The sequence below is a fragment of the Solanum pennellii genome, chromosome 7 (genome assembly GCF_001406875.1).
Source record: "Solanum pennellii chromosome 7, SPENNV200".
NCBI classification, from domain to species: domain Eukaryota; kingdom Viridiplantae; phylum Streptophyta; class Magnoliopsida; order Solanales; family Solanaceae; genus Solanum; species Solanum pennellii.
The window spans coordinates 44,574,481-44,596,791 of NC_028643.1; the positions used below are offsets into that span (position 1 = coordinate 44,574,481).

The following is a 22,311-nucleotide window of genomic DNA, read 5'->3' on the forward strand; positions in this document are numbered from 1 at the left end:
TAGGAGAAGAGAGATATAACTTAAAGTAACTTTATAATTGATTACACAACTAAATCTCTGTTTTAACTAACTTGGTCGCTGGGCCACACTGTCATTGGGGAATAACAAATTTCATGAGCAAAGTCGAACTTTAGTAATTTAATAATATCTGATTCGACTAGGGCAACTTATAGAAACCACTATAGTATGGGAAGGAGCTAATTATCAAATTTAACTACTGTTTTAGTAATTACCATTCGCAGCATAATTTGGTTGCCAAGCCCCTATATTCAGTTTATTCATTTGCGCAAATGTTACAATATGTGTCGATTGTATTTGTTTGTGCAACAAATATAGCATGTAAACAATGACACAAACAACTAGAAGGACCTACATTTGTTCATTCTAATTTCAATTGTATTTATTCACTTTGCTATATCAATTGTTAATAACTGTTAATAACTTGCATCACTAAATTATATTCACGCTCTCTAATTTCATATGAATCCATTTGCTCTATTGTGTCAATTGTTAAAAGCTTGTATCACTTGTATTTATACGGTCTAATTTTACTTATATTTATTTGTAGCTACCATTCAATTGTTACCAACTTGTATAGTTATCTATGTTCACTTAATTTCATTGTATCAATAAATATAGTCACGACAGGTGAAGGTCATACGGCGTTGAAGATATATACAACATACCCCAATCATTAATGTATAAACTATATCTCATAAATTAAAATTATCCAAAATTCTATATGAATATTGCATATATATTTGAGAGCAAAATAGAGATTTTGCATATGAGAGGGGAGAATACAATGGACGTTGGGTGGGTTTTCCACCAATTACACAATCCTAAGACCAAAAAAGTGGATGACATCTTGAATCCAGTCTCGACACCACTATTATTTAATTTTAGATCCATCTCCTTTTCACCTTCCACCACCATCAAACAATTTTGTCTTCTCAGGTAGATTTTTTATGAGTGGTAGATTTTCACTCTTTTGGGGCCTTTTTAGTTCAACAATTAGTGTCCTCAAATCTTAATTATGTCATATTCTGATGATATTTTGATGTTTTGCAGCTATGAAGGCTAAAAGTAATAGGCAAGGATGAATACATGAAAGAAGAGGCTAAAAACATTAAAAGGAATGCAAACTCCCAACTAGGACTCACCTACCACAGGGGTGGATCACCCAAGTGGATTTACCTCATATGTCACACCTTGAGGCTACCCCCTAGATATAACATGAGACCTAGGATCACGAGAGACCCCAAGCTAACCCTTAGTTTGGCATATACCAAACATACCGGAAAATAACTACGTAAAACATGTACTATGCGGAAGCTAAAAATAGTGGATATATGAAAATAGGAAAAACCCAACTAGCGTAAGTATATATACAATAATAAGAGTTTAGTGGTAACTAAAACAACCACTTAACAACAATTGAATATATTAGTATGTCTGGAAAGCCTTTAAATGAGTCAAGTTGCTGGGACATACCCCAACTAACTCTAACAAAACTGCAAAAATTGTATGTAAAGACTAATATGTAAAGCAGGACTATTTTTCTCGAAGTATGAGGACTCACCACTGAAGCTAGTCAAGTCGAATCGAGAATCGATCTAAGCGTGATATGGAAGCTGAGTGCCTGAACCTGTTAGACAATTGACATTCTTTCGAGCTTATTATTTTTAATGTTTTTTAGTTATTTAAGTTTAGTGCTTCCTATTTTCTAGCTAGACTTAGTCAAATTTAGTTGGTAATTTTCACCAGTGAAAGTAAATGGTGGATATAATGGTAGGTTGTTGAATGCCATTTGTGTTGTAGGTTAAAACTTTTTTGTCCCATTAGATCAACTAGAGGCTCTGATATCACTGTTAGAACAAAAATACTCAAGAATTGATTTGAAAAATAATGAACTTTAGAAAACTGAGACGGAAGAGAAACAACTTGCTGCTCTAACAACGAATCCTACCTTGGCTCAGATCAAATCCAACAATGAAGAAAAGGCAAAGGAATCTAAAGCCAAGTCGCTTATGCAGAATTTTATGACAGATTTTGTGTTTTATAGAATCATGGCTTGCAAAACTATAAAAAAGTCTTGAGAAGATTGCAAGAGGAATATCAAGGCAGCGATAGAACACGTCAAATGCAAGTGTTGAACCTGAAAAGAGAGTTTGAGTCCTTGAATATGCAGGAGGATTAAACTATCAATAAGTATGCTGATCTAATTTACTTAATAGCTAATAACATTATACTTCTTGGTGAAGAATATACAGACAGACGAATTGTGGAGAAAGTTCTTCTGACTCTTCATGAGAGGTTTCAATCTAAGAATTCCTCTCATGGAAAATCCAAGGACCTGGGCAAACATTCAGTAGGTGAACTAATCGGTGGTCTTCAAGCACAGGAGAAAATGAGGACTACGAGACGAGAAAAAATCACTGAAGGAGCTTTCTCTGTGCAAAAGCAAAAAGGAAAACAACAATTCAACCCAAAGAATAAGGGAAAGCATGATGGATGAAACAATAGTCGAGATGTGAAGCACAAGTTCCCTCCGTGCACACATTGTAAAAGAAATACACATCTGGAGAAGTACTGTTGGTGGAGAGTCGATGCTATATGCAACAACTGTAAGCAGACGGGACACATATTCAAAGTTTGCAAATTAAGAGCAAAGGCCTCTGGTGCTTTGCAAGCACAAGTAGCAGAAGGTGCTGCTGCACATAAGGAGCAACTCTTTGCAGTTTCATACTTTTAAATCAATGAATCCTCTGATTCATGGATTCTTAGCACTGGTTGCACATATCACTTGGTGCAATGATGTTGAACTGTTCAAATTCCTCGATGGGAAACGGTGAGGCAGTAGATGTCAAAGGCAAAGGTACAGTGTCTATCTCAACAATATCAAGTATCAAAACTATTCCTGATGTTTTGTATACCAGATATAAGTTAAAAAATTTTGAGTGTTGGATAGATGCTTGAAAATAATTATTCTCTGCATTTTAAGAATCGTAAATGTTGTTTCTGACCCTTCTGGAGTAGAGTTATTTAATTTCATAATGAGCAACAGAATATTTTCAGTTGATTGGGAGAAAATCACTGAGCAGGATTACACTATTACTTCACAAACCTATGACATAAAAGGTTTGATCACTTCAATCTGAGAAGCATCGCGGAAATAAAAAAGGAGCTAGTGGAAAATATGTCTGAATTTCTCTCTAATGCTCAAGTTTGTGAAACTTGCCAACAGGGAAAGCAAACAAAATTGCCATTTCAAGAAAATCAAGTATGAAGAGCTAACCAGAAACTTCAGCTCATACATACGGATGTTTTCGACCCAATGAAAATAGATGCACTGAGTGGTAACAAATACTCTCTTCTCTTTATTGATGACTACACCAAAATGTGTTGGGTTTATTTCATAAGAATGAAGAGTGAATGTTTTTAAACAATTTAAAGCTTTAGTAGAAAATCAATGTAATCTTAGTATTAAGGCTTTAAGGTCTGACAATGGAGGGCAATATACTTCTTCTAAATTTGTCGAGTTTTGTAATAGCATAGGTATTAAACACCAATTTACATTTCCATACACTCCACAAAAAAATGGTGTGTCTGAAAGGAAGAACATGACCATAATGGAGATTGCCAGATGTCTTTTGCTCGAAAGAAAGATCCCAAATAAGTTTTGGGTGGAGTCAATCAATACCTCTGTATATTTGCTAAACAGATTGCCTACTAAGACCTTGCCGAACATGACTCCATATGAAGCTTGGTGTGGGAACAAACCATCTCAAAATCTTTAGGTGTGTATGTTATTATCGAGTTCCGAAAACAAAGAGTAGTAAGCTAGAGAACAAGGCTTATAAAGGCATATTTATGGGCTATAGTTCATCCAAAGGTTACAAGATTTTATGTTTGAAATCAAAAAAACTAATTCTCAACTGAGAAGTGAAGTTTGATGTAGTAGCTGGCTGGAATTGGAAAAATCAGAAAAACCTCTTATTCTAATTTATTTGAAAAAGAGCAGGTTCAACTTTCATAAGATGAACCAGTGCATGATGTACTAGTTAGGGGAACTCGATTCTTAAAAAATGTATATCAATGTTGTAACTTAGTTACCTCTGAACCAACAAGCTGTACAAAAACACAAGACTCTCAGGCATGGAGGAGAGCTATGCAAGATGAACTAGACATGATCGATAAGAATGGAACCTGGCAGCTTGTTGACAGACCTAGAATCGTAAGGTGATTGGTGTAAAATGGATTTTCAACAAAACTAAATCATGATGTAACAATTAGCAAACATAAGGATAGATTGGTGGTGAAGGGATACACACAATAATATGGAGTGGATCACCAGGAAACATTTGCTCCTGTAGCAAGGTATGAAACAATCAAGCTTATTCTTGCATTTGCATCTCATTGTTCCTGGCAGATTCATCAACTTGATATAAAATTTACTTTCTTGAATGGTTTGATTTCTTAAGAGATCAATGTAGAGCAACCTGATGGTTTCTCAACTCCTGAAAAAGGATCAAGTGTATCTCTTAACGGAGGCCTTGTATGGCCTAAAACAAGCCCCAAGGGTATGGTATGAGAGGATGGACAATCATCTTATCCAACTTAGCTTTATTGGAAGTCGAAGCGAAGCTACTTTGTATGTGAAAGACACTGTAGGCGATTCTTTAATTTTCTCAATTTATGTGGATTACATGATTATGACAGGAAGCAATTTGAACTAATCCAAAGTTTCAAGCATGAAATGGAGAAAATCTTTGAAATGACTTATCTTGGAATCATGAAGTACTTTCTTTGCATGGAAGTGTTGCAGTACATTGATGGAATTTTCATGTTTCATTAGAAATACATTTTGGATATTCTAAATAGGTTCAAAATGCAAGACTGCAAACCAGTGAGTGCTCCAATATCTACTAGTGTAAAGGTTGGCAAGGATGAGGGTTCCGAAAAAGTGGATGATAGTATGTATAGAAGCTTAATTGGCAGTCTTCTATATCTAACCGCAAGCATACCTGACATTTTATTTTTTGTTAGTTTGCTCTCTATGTTCATGCATTCACTTAGAGAGACACGCTTCACAGCAGCTAAAAGAGTGTTAAGGTATATTAAAGGAACCAACAAGTTTGGAATTTTTTTCTCAAGATTTGCCAAAGTAACTATGAACCTTATTGAGTACTCTAATACTGATTGGGCTAGCGGAGTTGATGATTCCAGAAGCATCTCTGAATATCTTTTTGTTTGGGGACAAGTTTTTTTAGTTGGAACTCTAAAAAACAAGAAACTACAGGTCAATCAATAGAAGAAGCTGAGTATATAGCTGTTGCATCTACCGTGAATAAAGATATCTGGCTAAGGAAGATGATGAAGGACTTAGGCCATGAACCAACAGAAGTTACCAAGATCATGTGTGACAACAGTTCAACAGTTTCAATCTCAAAAAATCTAGTGTTTCATGGTCAAACTAAGCAAATAAAGATCAAGTTTCATTTTATTAGAGAAGTCCAACAATCTAATGAAATGTTGCTTGGTCATTGTTCATCTGAGAACCATCTAGATGACATTTTCATAAGTCATTGCCAAAGGAAAGGTTTGAATATCTGAGGCAAAGAATTGGTGTTTGCCACAAAAATGCCAAGGAGGAGTGTTAGACAATTGACATATTTTCCAGCTTATGCTTTTTTAACTAATTTCAATTTAGTGCTTCCTATTTTATAGATAGACTTATTCAACTTTATTGCTCAACTTTCTGAAGCTAGTGGCCCCATTTATGGCTGTTAGTTGCCTTTTTTTTGGTAGTTAGAGGAACATGTTCTCATTTAGTTTTAATCTTTATATTTTTTCCTTGTATTAGTTCAGACTTTTTGCAGATTAATATATAGCTTGATTTTCATAAGTTCACTATATTTTTATTTTTCAAATCAGTTTCTTGAGTATTTTTATTCAAATAGAACCTACATCAACCGAATGTGACAAACTTGGTATCAGAGCATGAGGTTGAATATCATTAGGATGATGTCTCAGTAAACCACGTCTATGTAGGTTCTTATTCATAATTGTGAAGCACGCCACACTTATGAGTGAGAAGCTATATGATACTTAGCAAATTCTCATATTCTTGGAAATCCAATGTCATGCCTGTACAGTCTACTTTTCCACCTAAACCTTGTATTGTGGTTATCGGTATGAACACTCGAAGGTCAGCCGCACGAAGACTTGATGAATAGATTGCTAATGCGGGAGTTCCTCCCCATGGAAATCAAGATCATTCTCTTGAAGAAGTTGCTAATGATGACCAAGCTCCAGCCAATCCTCCATCCTTGCCAGATGGGGACATAAGGGCAGCCTTTCTCCAAATGGCTCAAGCCATTACTACCCAAGAACAAGCCGTCACTACTCAAGCTCAAGCTATGACGACCCAAGAAAATTGGGAAGTGGTACCTAGAGGAAACCCACATGTTAGCACCATGGACTCCCGTTAGAGGGATTAAGGATGAATCCCCCTATTTTCTATTGATCCAAAGTGGAGGAAGACCCCTAAGAGTTCATTGATGAAGCCTACAAAATCCTATTTTCGATGGGGTTGACTACTAGTAAAATGGCCAAGTTAGCACATACCAACTCAAGGACGTGACCCAAACATGGTGCGTCCAATGGAGAGACAATATGCCTTTGAGGGATAGTGCAGTAACATGGGAGATTTTCAAGAAGGCTTTTCTTGATAGGTTCTTTCCAAGGGAGAAGAGGGAAGCCAAAGTGGAAGATTTCAGCAAACTTCGCCAAGGAGGTATGAGTGTGATTGACTACTGTTTGAAATTTACTAAGTTGTCCAAAATTGCTCCTTCTATGGTTTCCGACCCTAGGGATGAAATGAGCAGCTTTGTGATGGGAGTGTCGGATGACTTGAAAAAGGAATGTCGGTCGGATATGCTACATGATAATATGAACATTTCTCCTCTTATGGTTCATGATTAACAAGTGGAAAATTCAAGGTTAAGAGGAACAGTAGAGATACAAGTAGGGCAAGGTTCTATGATGGTGGTTCTTTAAAGGTTAAGATTGATATACATACAAGCCTAGGTTCAAAAAGAGGTTTTCTAATAAAGTTCCTTCCGATGTCCCTAAGACTCGTGATGATAGGGTGTCAAACACTAAGCCTCAAAAGGGAAGAGGTACTAGTTCACCAAGCAAGAAACCAACTTGTAGAAAATGTGGCAAGAAGCACTATGGTGATTGCCTTATTGAAATGGACAATTGTTATGTGGTAAAAGTGGGATAAGGTTCGAGATTGCCCAAACTTGAAGGGTAAAGCCAAAGGTAGTGGGCAAGCTCAAGCTAGTGGTTCAAATGTTGATGCACCAAAGAATAATCGCTTTTATGCACTTCGCTCTAGGGGTGAACAAGAGAGTTCTCCCGACGTGGTGACCGGTATGTTACAAGTCTTCTCTATTGATGTATATTCTTTACTTGATCCGGGTGATACCCCATCTTTTGTTACTCCTTTGGTAGCTAAAAAGTTTGATATTTTGCCCGACATTCTAAAAGAACCTTTTATGGTGACTACCCCGGTGGGTGAGTCGGTTGTTGCAAAGAGGGTACATAGGAATTGTCCCATAATGTTGCCCAACAGAAATACTTATTTTAGACTTGATATGTTCGATTTTGATGTTATATTGGGTATGGATTGGTTGCATGCTTGCTTTTTTACTATAGATTGTAGAACAAGGGTGGTGAAGGGGGGAAATTCCATGCCTAGAGGTCAAATCATTTCTTTTTTGAAAGCTTGAAAAATAATCTCTAAAGGGTGTTTGTACCATATTGTAAGAGTCAAAAATTTAAACTCCGAGATTCCTCCCATTGAGATGGTCCCCGTAGTGAGGGAATTTCCGGAGGTCTTTCCAAATTATCTTCCTGGAATCCTTCCCGAATAGGAAATTGATTTTGGTATTGACTTCTTACCGGATACAAATCCATTTCAATTCCTTCTTATCGGATGTCTCGGGCCGAACTGAAAGAGTTGAAGGGTCAAATCAACAATTTACTAGACAAGGTTTTCATACAACCTACTATTTCCCCATGGGGTGCTCCGATTTTGTTTGTAAATAAGAAGGATGGGTCCCTGAGAATGTGTATCGATTACTGGAAACATAACAAAGTTTCCATTAATGATAAGTATCCTAACCCTCGGATTGACGAGTTGTTTTATCAACTCCAAGGGGCAAGCTACCTTCCTAAGATCGATTTGAGGTCAGGATATCACCAACTTAGGGTGAGAAATGAGGATATTTTCAAAACAGCCTTTAGAACAAGATATGGTCACTAAGAGTTTAGGGTGATGTCATTTGGGTTTACTAATGCCCCGGCAGAATTTATGGACCTTATGAATAAGGTGTTTCGAAGTTACCTAGATTACTTTGTTATTTTGTTCATTGAAGACATCTTGGTATATTCGAAGAATGAGGGTGAGCATGTAAACCATTTGAGAGTGGTTTTGCAAGTCCTGAAAGAACATCAACTTTTTGCCAAGTATATCAAATGTGAGTTTTGGTTGAGGTCGGTGTCTTTTCTTGGACATATCATCTCTAGTGCAGGGGTAGAGGTGGATCTGAGAATGACCGAAGCGGTTAAGAATTGGCCTAGACCTTTGGATCCAACCGACATTAAGAGCTTCTTGGCTCTTGCGGGTTATTATAGAAGGTTTGTTGTTTGCTTCTCTTTCTTCTCCATTGACTACCTTGACCCAAAAGAATGTGAAGTTCGAGCAGTCGGAAAAATGTGAAAGAAGCTTCCAAATGTTGAAAGACAGGTTTACCTCCGCTCCTGTGTTGACCTTACCAGAGGCTTACCTCCGCCCATTTTATTCCCGTTAAGTCCACTTACTCGCCCATCTATCTTCAAAACATCTTCCATTTCTCTTTCCAGACTGACCACCATACACATGATAATATTAGCTTCCACCATCTCTATTTATATTTCTAGAATAAAATCCTTTATGAAGTAGGATAATATTTAGTATTCCTATTTCTATTTCTATTCATATTCCTATTCTAATAGGATTGTACAAACATATTTGTATTCTAATAGGATTGTATAAGCCTATTCCCATTCTAACAGGCACCAAGATTTATTGGGGTTTTAAGCTCAAAACATAATTAAAATGTTGGTTTTATGAAGGTGGGATTTTGGTAAGGACATTCTTTCCTTATTTGTTAATTCCAAAAATAAAGACATATTTTCACCAATGAAGGAAAAAACACTAGGTGTTTTCTCCCAAAACTCGGTGGATAAAGTTCCTTGGTGCCTTTGCCGTTGGGAATAAGTTTTGCATGGAATACGTCGAGGCACATGCAAGTTGGTGTGGACAAAACTGGTATATATAAAAAAGAGTGACATATTTCCATAATTTGAAACAATTTAACATTAATCATCATTTTATCCCTAATGAGAAATGTTTAAGGCCACACAACCGTTACAACACGTTTAAGACCATAAGTTTCAGAAGTCTTGTAACAATTGCTATCAAAAAAAAAATCTACAAAAGAAGTCCTGGGGTCTGTTGGGGATTTAAGTGCAAAAAAGTTACTCCCTCCGTCCCATTTTATACGAGTTAGTTTGACTTTGAACGAAATTTAAGAAAGAAAGACTCTTGAAATATGTGGTCTAAAAAATTGATAAATGTTTGTGTGGTTGTAAATCATATCCTTAATGGTAAAATGAACATTTCAAAGTTAAATAATTACTAAATATAGATATATGTCATTTTTTTAGATTGAGTAAAAAGGAAAACGAGTCATATAAATTGGGACAGAGGGGAGAGAGTATAACATTTGTTGGGGCTTCATGCGCAAAGCGCAAATGAAACATGGGCTTTAAATTTAAATAAGAAAAGTCAAAGGGAGACAAAATAAAAAAATTTATGTTTAGTCCTAGACTACTAGTTTATAAGCATGAATAACAAATATATGAACAAACAAATTGATTTTTTTATGACAAAGTGAAATATGAGTCGTTTAGAGGTTAATTGAAAGGAAAAGTATCGCTTAGAACCTTGATGATAAAATTGAATCACACATTAAGTGAGGAGAAACACTCAACACATGCTCCCTTTTGGAGGGTGTGTATTGTTATTATGTGAAATAATTTTTCTCTCTCAATTATATATTTTATTCAAACATTTATACTTAAGATTAAGAATTTTGAGCCTTGCTTCCGGACATATGTGCGCATTTGGCATTACTTCTCATAACCACACAAATGTTATGGTATATTTAAGACCATACATTTTGAAATTCTTCCTCTGTTGAAGTGCGTCCAAGTCAAACTATGCCACCTAAATTGGAGTTGAGGCATGGGTATGCATATTAATAATGTAGAGTTGAGCAATGCTATTTTCCTTTGAAGAGTTCTTGATTAGGTACTTCTATTCTTTAATTAATACTGTCTTTTCATCCGCTCAACCTTTTCACAACTTTGTTAACTTCTGGCTGCGAGAAATCATTCAACTTTAAGATTTCCCCTAGTGATGCCCCAAGAATTGTACGGATATTGAATAATTGTTGTCACTGTAGTCTACAAAGCTATATTCGATGAAGAAGTATAAATCTTCAGAACTTTATTTACTAGTTTTCTCATACTTTTGAACGATGATACAGAGTTTGCACTTAACCTCAAATAATCAAATCATATTTCCACAAAGTAATAAAGTATCATCAGATGAGAGTGACTGTTCTACCTCTCTTCATCTGCTACTTCAAACACCCAATGGATCTTCCTGCTACTAGCCTGCTTAATGCTTCTGTAACAAAGAGGAATAATTACCATATTCTATTGACCCGTTAAGCATAATACAATATATAAAATGGAGAAGGAACATATATGGAGTTTCTCTTGATCCATTCACGTTGATTGTTGAATTAGTGTTCCATTCGTCTCTTAATTTAATTCCTTATGTTGGTTTTACTCTTCCATATTGTAATGACAAAATAGACTAAAGATCAGTTTTTTCCAAAAAAAATTACAAGTGCAAGCAACGGTGGCATCGATGGTCCGTAGGACAGACGACGGTCCGTCCTGTATAATCGTCGATGGGATCAAAAACTCCCAAAAATTCAGCAGGGAAAAATTGGCTAAGTCTTGATCAACGGACGGACTGACAGTCCGTAGGTCAGACGATGATCCATAGTCCATGACTGTCGATCGAGACCCCCATTCACCCACTCTATGACAAGAGCTACAGATGACTAGCACGGTCCGTAGGTGAAAAATTTACAGACAGTTAAGGGAAAATGCAGTTGGGTCAACTTCAAATGGTCATAAATCTGAGCACAAAATGTATTAGGTGTCCCATGACCTACCCACAGATAGATAATTGAATTATTCTTCTATATCCAGCGACCTTGATAAAATCAGACCTCTGTAAAAAGTTATGCCCATTTTAGTAAAGGCCTGTCAAACAGGTCCAGTCTACAGACCCAACGATGGGGCGTTGGTCAGACGACAGACCGTCAGTCCTGGCCGTTGTTTGGTCCGACAGCAACTTTCCCAGGGGTCTTTTAAACCCTAAGTTACATCGTTTTGACACTAAATCATCATATTTTAGTCATTTTAAGCATATAAACATTATTAAAACATATCTAAGTCAAATCATTAAATCAAAAGTTAGAAAATTAGAAGCAAGAAAGGAGAAAAAGCTGAAGAGCGCTAGTTCATGAACGAAGCAAGTTTCCAGCAGTTCCAGCCCCAAATTAAGTGTTTCTCCGTGAATTTCATTCCTAGGTATGTGGGATTTCACTAGTGGGTTCCTTTCACCCATTGGGTCCCTAATTTTCAGTCAGATTCTTGATTTCATTATCATGATTAAACTTAGGGTTTCTAGAACTTTGATAGAACTTCATGAATTTAATAAATATATGTTCCAAATCAGATTATCATGTTAATATTCAGATTATCGCATGAGTTTCAGAACCCTAGCTTTGTATTTCTTTAGTTCATGAAATACACATGCTAGGTCAGATATTTCAGACACTTCAGATACACATGCCTCAGTTATAAATGCATAATTACTAGAATAATTGTTGCATTCTCAGTTTGCATGTTCAGTTTCGATCTATCCAGTATTTACAGAAACTCAGACATAATCAGTAAATTTACAAATTTCATTGGGAGTAGCATAATACCGAGTAGGACTAGGGTTTAACGTACCCAATAGTCCCGGAACTACTAGCCAAGTAGGTAGTAAGTCCCCTATGTGGGCAATCAGTTTAGTGATCACGCCAGCATGTCTTTATACCTTTGGAAGGGTATATTAAGTCCTCTCGATGGGGTTTATACATTGGACTCCACATTTTACTCATGTGGTTTTATTATCGGTTATTAGTAGCTCCCACAGTTCAGTCAGATTCTCTGTGTTGACCATTTATCAGTATATTCAATATTCAGTTTCAGCATGTTATAAGTTGTTCATGCATCCAGTCATATCAGAATTCAATTTATCATGTCAAATTATTATACTTGCTTTTATGCTTGTTCAGTTATGTTTTATTTCAGCTTTACTCTATCCTTCATGCTAAGTACCTTTCAAGTACTGACGCATACGTGCGCTACATCTTCTCGTGATGTAGGTTTAGGTTCTCAGCATCCAAATCACGCATAGATCGATTTTCGATCTCAAGTTCAGCAGATTCAGTGGTGAGTCCTCATTCTCCGAGGACAACAGTCATGAGTGACATTTCAATTTTTAGTCATTTAGTTTCAGTTTTTGCTAGATTTAGCTGGGGGCTTGTCCCAGTATTTATAGTCTAGTTTAGAGGCTTATTTAAGATATAGTTAGTTTCAGCTCAGTATTGAGTTAATTTTTCTTTTGTATTAAATTCATTGTTTTCAAATATCTCAGTTATAGAATATTGGTATTCCCCATCTTTTCATTATAAGTTATGATTTAGCTTTCGCATCAGTTAATTATCTTTAATACGCTCATGATCATGCCAAGAGGGTTAGCTTGGGATCACTTGTGGTCCTAGGTTCGGTGTCCGCGTCGCGAGGGTAGCTCGGGGCGTGACACATATTACATGAATTCTTTATGCTTACCGGTTTGACATCTCTGTATTGCATTTTTTTTATATAATTTTGTGATTTTTAAACTATACTAAGTTCTCATTTGTTGAATTGATAGACCCTTTTAATGATGCTACTGGAGCTATCTTTACCAACAGCCTCCCCACTGGTTAGACATCTTAGCCCCACTGTCTTTGAGTCCTTTAGTGTTTTCTATTTGACCAGTAAGAGTTAAAACCTGTGCAAAACAGCTTTTCAAGAGGTTCGAACATGTGGCCTTGGTAAGATTTTGAGCTCACTTCACCACTGTTCTTTAGATTTAATCAAATTGTAATAGCTATAATATGTGCCATTAGCATCTCGAGAGGTTTGAGTAACGTGGCCAGAGTTTTAACTAGACGAAATGATCTCCTACATCTGTGTGGTTCCAGCCCCATATTAATTGTGAAAGTCTTAATTTGGTGCAACAACATACCAACTAAATCTACCAAGATAACTACTTAAGTTGCAAAGTTTGAAACATAAGTATTTTCATGATGTCATTGGTGACATCATTAGTTGTAAATTTCTTCTATAAATAGAGAATTCTTGCTCATTTGTAGAACACACCAAGTTAGAGAGAAAAACCATTTTGAAAGCAAAGTGAGGTAATCCATTGACTATAGAAGAAAAATTGTCTGTGAAGAAAAATAGAGTTTGAGCGATATTTTAGTAAGGGGGAATCCAAAAGAGTTTGTTATTTTTGAGAGGATAGTAGTCACTTTGAGTATTGTACTCGTGACTACACTGTAAAATTCCTTACTATAGTAATATCAGTTGCTCCTCTTGGCCCGTGGTTTTTTCCCTTATTTAGAATGCTTTCCACATAAAATTTTTGGTGTCATTATTTTCTCATTTTATTTCCATTACTTTTACCATATATATTTTTATGCTTGTCCGCGTTTTCCCAAAAATATCTACACTCAATTTGACTAAAAGGAAATGACAATACAAAGATCTCATGTTATTTTTACATTTCTTATGTTATTTTTTTCTGATCTCTCGTAGGAGAAGAGAGATATAACTAAAAGTCACTTTAAAATGGACTACACAACTAAATCTCTATTTTAGCTAACTTGGCCATTGAGCCCCACTGTCTTTGGGGAAGAATTCTTTGGATTGTTTTTAGTTTCTTTTGGCAGAAAATACTTTGTAGAATAATGTTTTGAATTTACTAAATGCTTTTAAATTTCTCATTTGATGGCTCGTGTGTGTAGATAGGCTTTAAGTAGAAGTTCTCGTAATTATGCTTTTGTTATAGTTTGAGGATTCTCATATTTTCACCTCCTATTCTGCTGCAGAATTCAAACGATGAGAAGTGCTTAAGAAAAATTCTCTATGATGCTGTGGTACTAGTGGAATATTCTTTCTTAAATCCCGAGCAAATGGATCAGTTATCTGCCAAGAATGTGAAAAATATTATCATGGCAAGACTGTTAGTTACTGGTGAAGATATAGAATTGAATAGGCATGAGAGCTCGAGCATCATGCTCTAAATATTTTTTGAGATGCTGAAATATAATTCTGTTTCTTTGTTTTCAGAAAACAGAAGGAACAGACGAAAGCAACTTCTTACACAAATGCCTTTTCTGGTTTTAGTTTCCCTCCTCATATAATCAAGTGGGTCAGAAGTAAGATTGGTGCAGAAGACAAAGAGGTGAACCAAGTAGTTCATCCCCTGCTACATTCTTGAGTTAGTAAATTGAATACCTTTGTATCACACATTTCTGCACTAACTACCAAGATAGGTTGGCCATTTATTCTCTACTGGTAAACATGAATCAGAGTTTCTATTAACTTGAATATTACAGGGTGGATTCCTAATATTGAAAATGGTTGGATAAGAATCTTTGACAATAACATATTAAAAATACGAGCTAAATTGTTGCTCGATAGTATGACAGAGGGCTTTGAACAACCTGCTTTGAAAGATGGTAAGAAAAAATTGGAGAATGATATTTTGTTCTACATAGACGACAAAGGAGAAGAAGACGAGGAAGAAGGTGATGAAAAGATGAATGAATCTGCTGGTGCTACCTTTGTTTCTGCAGCCCATACAATGGAATCAGCAGAACCTGAAAGACGAAAGCGCAAAGGAAAAGATTCAGAACAAAAAAGCAGGGTGAAGTTTCTCAAGTATAGACTTCATGAAAATTCTGGTTTAAAAAGCCAGTCCTCAATTGCAGATAACGATGATTCAAGTAGTGAGAGTTAAGTGGAGAATCCATTGACAGACGAGGAATGGTGAAGTGGTTAGGAGCTAACTCAGGTTTCAAGAACAAACTCTCTCTGAAATAGATATGTGTGCATTAAACAAGTACTGTAACAACAGAACAAATAGTTCCCTATTATACATTTAAGTTAAGCCGAAGAGAATTACATATGCATAAAGATACAATTTATATGGTGTCCCATTATATATATTCATCGAACTTATCCTCCATTAAACCAAATATATCTCATAAGGCATAACCTTTCAGACTTTCGATACCACATAGAAAATCTTGCTTCAGTCCATAATGGACTTATTCATTGAAACCTTCAAGGTGGACAGTTCTCCATTGAGAAAAATGGTCTTAACATTCATCTGGTGAAGCACGACATCAAAATTAATCACCAGTGTTGTAATGATTTTGAAGGCATTTTTAATGGCCAACGGTGAAATGGTCTATTATTTTTTTTCCTAGATAAATTTTTTTACCATGAATAGGCCTTATATCAATCAATATCTCCACAATGTTTTATCTTCAGGTTGGACACAACAATATCCCAGACATAATTACCATACATGCACTTCATCATATCAGATCATTTATGTGATTTAGCATTATTAATAATATCTTGATTGTAAGTCATATAATCCTTAATATTATACATGATAATCATTAGAAATAATGAGTCTCTTCTTTCTTTGTGATCTTCGAAGAAAAAACATTCTAGAGCTTTAGTAAGTTCAGCTTTATAAACGCTTCTTATATTATATACCTTGTTCGTCCAGACTCACTAAAAAACAAAACTCATGAGCAAAGTCGAACTTCAGTAATTTAATAATACTTGATTCGATTAGGGCAACTTATAGAAACCACTATAGTATGGGAGGGAGCTAATTATCAAATTTAAGTGTTATTTTAGTAATTACCATTCGCAACATAATTTGGTTTCCAAGCCCCTATATTTAGTTTATTCATTTGCGCAAATATTACAATATGTGTCGACTGTATTTGCTTGTGCAACAAATATAGCATGTAAACAATGACACAAACAACTAGAAGGACCTACATTCATTCATTCTAATTTCACTTGTATTCATTCACTTTACTATATCAACTGTTAATAACTTGCATCACTTAATTATATTCATGCTCGCTAATTTCATATGAAGTCATTTGCTCTATTGTGTCAATTGTTAAAAGCTTGTATCACTTGTATTTATACGCTCTAATTTTACTTATATTTATTTGTAGCTACTATTCAATTGTCACTAACTTGTATAGGTTATCTATGTTCACTTAATTTCATTGTATTAACAAATATAGTCATCATAGATGAAGTCATCTGGCGTTGAAGATATATACAACATAACCCAATCATTAATGTTTACACTATATCTCATAAATTAAAATTATCAAAAATCCGATATGAATATTGCATATAAATTTTAGAGCAAAAATAGAGCTTAGGGATATGAGAAGGGAGAATACAAGGGATGTTGGGTAGGTTTTCCACCAAATACACAATCCTAAGACCAAAAAAGTGGAAGAAATCTTAAATCCAGTCTCGACACCACCATAATCTCATTTTAGATCCATCTCCTTTTCGCTTTCCACCACCATCAAACAATTTTTTCTTCTCAAGTAGATTTTTTATGAGTGGTAGATTTTCACTCTTTTGGGGCCTTTTTAATTCAACAATTAGTGTCCTTAATGCTTAATTATGTCATATTCTGATGATATTTTGATGTTTTTCAGCTATGAAGGCTAAAAGTAATATGCAAGGATGAATACATGAAAAAAGAGGCCAAAAACATTAAAAGGAATACAAACTCCCAACTAGGACTCACCTAACCAAAAGGGTGGATCACCCAAGTGGGTTTACCTGATCTGTCACACCTTGAGGCTACCCCCTAGATATAATACGATACCTAGGATCACGAGAGACCCCAAGCTAGCCCTGAGTTTGGCATATATCAAGCATACTAAAAATAAGCAAGTAAAGCATATAGTATGTGTAAGCTAAAAATAGTGGATATCTGAAAATAGGAAAAACCCTATTACAGTAAGTATATATACAATAATAAGAGTTTAGTGGTAATTGAAACAACCACTTAACAACAATTTAATATACTACTATGTATGAAAAGCCTCTAAATGAGTCGAGTTGCTGGGACATGTCCCAACTAACTCTAACGAAACTGCATAAACTGAATGTATAGACTAACATGTAAAGCAGGACTATTGTCCTCAAACTGATGTCGCTTATACAGAATATTGTGGAAGATTCTGTGTTTTACATAATCATGGCTTGCAAAAATGAAAAAGAGCCTTGGGAAGGTTGAAAGAAGAACATCAAGGCAGCGATAGAACACGTCAAATGCAAGTGTTGAACCTGAAAAGAGAGTTTGAGTCCTTGAATATGCAGGAGGATGAAACTATCAGTAACTATGCTGATCAAATCTCCTTAATTGTCAAAAACATTAGACTTCTTGGTGAAGAATATACAGATAGAAGAATTATGGAGAAAGTTCTTGTGACTCTTCATGAGAAGTTTCAATATAAGATTTCCTCTCGTGGAAAATCCAAGTACCTGGGAAAACTTTCATTAGGTGAACTAATGAGTGGTCTTCAAGCACAAGAACAAATAAAGACTATGAGACGGGAAAAACTCACTGAAGGAGCTTTCTCTGTACAAAATCAAAAAGGAAAAAAACAGTTCAACCCAAAGAATCAGGGCAAGCATGATGGATGAAACAATAGTGGAGATGTGAAGCACAAGTTCCCTCCGTGCACACATTGTAAAAGAAATACACATATGGAGAAGTACTGTTGTGGAGAGTCGATGTTATAATTAACAAATGTAAGCAAAGGGGACACATATCCAAGGTCTGCAAATCATGATCAAAGGCCTTTGGTGCTTTGGAAGCACAAGTAGCAAAAGTTGCAGATGCACATGAGGAGTAACTCTTTGCAGTTTCATACTTTTTAATCAATGAATCCTCTGATTCATGGCTTCTTGATTGTGGTTGCACACATCACTTGGTGCAATGATGTTGAACTGTCCTAATTCCTCGATAGGAAACAGTGAGGCAGTAGAATTAAAAGGCATAGGTACAGTGTCTATCTCAACAATATTAGGTATCAATACTATTCCTGATGTTTTGTACACACCTGATATGAGTTAAAATTTGTTGAGTTTTGGACAAATGCTTCAAAATAATTATTATCTACATTTTAAGAATCGTGAATGTGTTGTTTGTAACCCTTCTGGAGTAGAGTTGTTTTATGTCAAGATGAGCAACAGAATGTTTTCAGTTGATTGGGAGAAAATAACTAAGCAGGATTACACAATTACTTCACAAACCAATGACATAAAAGGTTTGGTCACTTCAATCTTAGTAGCATCGCGGAGATGAAAAAGAAGGAGATAGTGGAAAATATTCCTGAATTTCTTTCTAATGCTCATGTTTGTGGAATTTGCTAACAAGGAAAGCAAACAAAATTGCCATTTTAAGAAAATCAAGTATGGAGAGCTAACCAGAAACTTCAGCTTATACATACGGATGTTTGCAGCCCAATGAAAATAGTTTCGCTGAGTGGTAACAAATACTCTCTTCTCTTTATTGATGACTACACCAGAATGTGTTGAGTTTATTTCATAAGAATGAACACTGAAGTCTTTTATATTTTTAAACAATTTAAAGCTTTAGTAGAAAAGCAATGTAATCTTAGTATTAAGGCTTTAAGGTCTGACAATGGAGGGCAATATACTTCTTCTCAATTTGTGGAGTTTTGTAATAGCACACGTATTAGGCACAAATTGACATTATCATACACTCCACGACAAAATGGTGTGTCTGAAAGGAAGAACAGGACAATAATGGAGATGGCTAGATGTCTTTTGCTTGAAAGAAATATCTCAAATAAGTTTCAGGCGAAGGCAATCAATACCTCTGCATATTTGCTAAACAGATTGCCTACTAAGGCCTTGTAGGACATGACTCCATATGAAGCTTGGTGTGGGAACAAACCATCTGTACACCATCTCAGAATCCTTAGGTGTATATGTTATTATCGAGTTCCAAAAACAAAGAGCAGTAAGTTGGGTAACAAGGCTTATAAAGACATATTATGGGCTATAGTTCATCCAAAGGTTACAAGATTTTCTATTTGAAATCAGAAAAACTAATTCTCAGCCGAGAAGTGAAGTTTTATGTAGCATCTGGTTGGGATTGGAAAAATTAGAAGACCAATGAGGGGAGTTCGATTCTTAAAAAATGTATATCAACGGTGTAACTTGGTTATCTCTGAACCAACCAGCTATACAAAAGCACAAGACTCTCAGGCAAGGAGGAGAGTTATGCAAGATGAACTAAACATGATCGGTAAGAATGGAACCTGGCAGCTTGTTGATAGACCTAGAAATCGTAAGATGATTGGTGTAAAATGGATTTTCAAGACAAAACTAAATCCTGATGGAACAATGTGCAAACATAAGGATAGATTTGTGGTGAAGGGATACATACAAGAATATGGTGTGGATTACTAGGAAACATTTGCTCCTGTAGCAAGGTGTGACACAATCAAGCTCATTATTGCATTTGCATCTCATAGTTTCTGGCAAATTCATCAAGTTGATATAAAATTGACTTTCTTGAATGGTTTGCTTGCTGAAGAGATCTATGTAGAGCAACCTGATGGTTTCTCAACTCCTGGAAAAAAGGATCAAGTTTATCTCTTAACGGAGGCCTTGTATGGCCTAAAACAAGACCCAAGGGTATGGTATGAGAGGATGGACAATCATCTTATCCAACTTGGCTTTGTTGGAAGTCAAAGAGAAGCTACTTTATATGTGAAAGACACTGCAGGTGAGTCTTTGATTGTCTCAATTTATGTGTATGACATGCTTATGACAGGAAGCAAAATTAAACTAATACAAAGGTTCAAGCATGAAATGGAGAAAATCTTTGAAATGAGTGATCTTGGATTCATGAAGTACTTTCTTGGACTGGAAGTGTTGCAGTTTAGTGACGAAATTTTCATATGTCATCACAAATACATTTCGGATTATCTAAAAAGGTTCAAAATGCAAGACTGCAAACCTGTGAGTACTCCAATATCTACTGGTGTGAAGCTTGGAAAGTATGAGGAATCCGAAAAAGTGGATGATAGTATGTATAGAAGCTTAATTGGCAGTCTTCTATATCTAACTGCAAGCAGACCTGACATTCTATTTGTTGTTAGTTTGCTCTCTATGTTCATGCATTCACCTATAGAGACACGCTTCACAGCGGCTAAAAGATTGTTAAGGTATATTAAAGGAACCAACAAGTTTGGCATTTTTTCCCAAGATCTGCCAAAGTAACTATGAACCTGATTGGGTACTCTATAGTGATTGGGGTGGCGGAGTTGATGATTCCAGAAGCACCTCTGGATATCTTTTTTTTAGGGACAAGTTGTTTTAGTTGGACCTCTAAAAAACAAGAAAATGTAGGTCAATCAAAAACAGAAGCTAAGTATATAGCTGTTGCATCTACCTTGCATAAAGCTATCTGGCTAAGAAAGATGATGAAGGACTTAGGCCATGAACCAACAGAAGCTACCAAGATCATATGTGACAACATTTCAACAGTTTCAATCTCAAAAATCCAGTGTTTCATGGTCAAACTAAGCATATAAAGATCAAGTTTCATTTCATTAGAGAAGTACAACAATCTAACGAAGTGTTGCTTTTTCATTGTTCATTTGAGAACCAGCTAGCTGACATTTTCATAAGTCATTGCCAAAGGAAAGGTTTGAATATTGATGCAAAGAATTGGTGTTCGCCACAAAAGTGTTAAGGAGGAGTGTTAGACAGGTGACATTTTTTCCAGCTTATTATTTTTACTTTTTTTTTACTAATTTTAGTTTAGTGCTTCCTATTTTCTAGCTAGACTTTAGAAGAGTGCCGATTACATTCGATTTCATTTATTGACATTTTTTGGAGAACGACCTGTCAGTCTTTGCCCAGTTATAGACTGATACCATAATCTATGATCGATTATTATGGTCAATAATGTCAGTAGTTACAGTAATTATTGTTAACGGTGATTATATGAATGTGTGTTGAAGGAGGTCCTAAATGTTGGATTTGAAAATTATCTAGTAAAGTGACAATGGTCATCCCATTTCGTTGCAATGATTTATACACAACATGGTTTGTATCATAATTGAGATATCGAAAATTAGATTGTCAGCCAAGAAAAGTAATGATTATTTATCTAATGAATGAAAGGGAAAAAAATACACCCCACATTCATACAAAATGACAATTAAGTGTCCCTGTATATGTTGGATGTCACCGCCGATCACACTAGGACAATATTGAAGATAAATATTTTCATGAGGTCTTTGATGCTCCTATCACCCACCCTACAATCGATGACAATGATTAGATTGAAGATAAAAGTTTTGGTGCTCATTGATATGGATGGTCATCCCAATGGAATCGTTGTAGAGTTCCAATATTGTTTGCCACATGAATTGTTAGATGTCTATATTCTTTCAAGTATCCTTGTCGATATCAAGCTTGGAAGAAAGAAAGAAAATAAGGATGTTGGCGAGACTTTCAAAATCAAGAGGAAGAATAAGTATATAGTGTGTAATATATCCACACACAAGAGAACCACATGTAATAACGATAAATTTTAGATAAACTTGTCCCACTTTTTTTTTTGTAACCCAAGGTAATGTATCTAATTTGAGACTCATCAGTTTAGTATAATTAGCAGCATGTTAATTTTGATGTTTTTGGTCCCTTTCTATATTTAAAAGACTAAGACAAATATATATTGTGCATACCGTATGTTTGATTTATGTACTATACTACATAATGTATTGACAATTCTATACGATTAGATGAATGATACTAAACAAATTAAATGGTCTCCAGGGCCTATGCTCGACTGAGACAATTATTGTAATAAAAAAAGAAAATAATCAAGTAAAAACTAAA

General features: G+C 35.5%; 1 protein-coding gene and 1 long non-coding RNA gene across 2 annotated transcripts; both read left to right on the forward strand.

Annotated features, from left to right (window-relative positions):
• Nucleotides 1–4,328: 4,328 nt before the first annotated feature.
• LOC114077861 lies at nucleotides 4,329–20,103 on the forward strand. The gene is made up of 3 exons (XR_003579147.1): nucleotides 4,329–4,380; nucleotides 8,137–8,139; nucleotides 19,994–20,103. It is a non-coding gene; the product is annotated as an uncharacterized LOC114077861 (long non-coding RNA).
• A 6-nt stretch (nucleotides 20,104–20,109) lies between these two features.
• Nucleotides 20,110–20,682, forward strand: LOC114077999 (uncharacterized mitochondrial protein AtMg00810-like). The gene is made up of 2 exons (XM_027918497.1): nucleotides 20,110–20,185; nucleotides 20,234–20,682. The coding sequence occupies exons 1-2, from the start codon at nucleotides 20,110–20,112 to the stop codon at nucleotides 20,680–20,682; spliced, it is 525 nt and encodes a 174-aa protein (XP_027774298.1).
• Nucleotides 20,683–22,311: the final 1,629 nt, after the last annotated feature.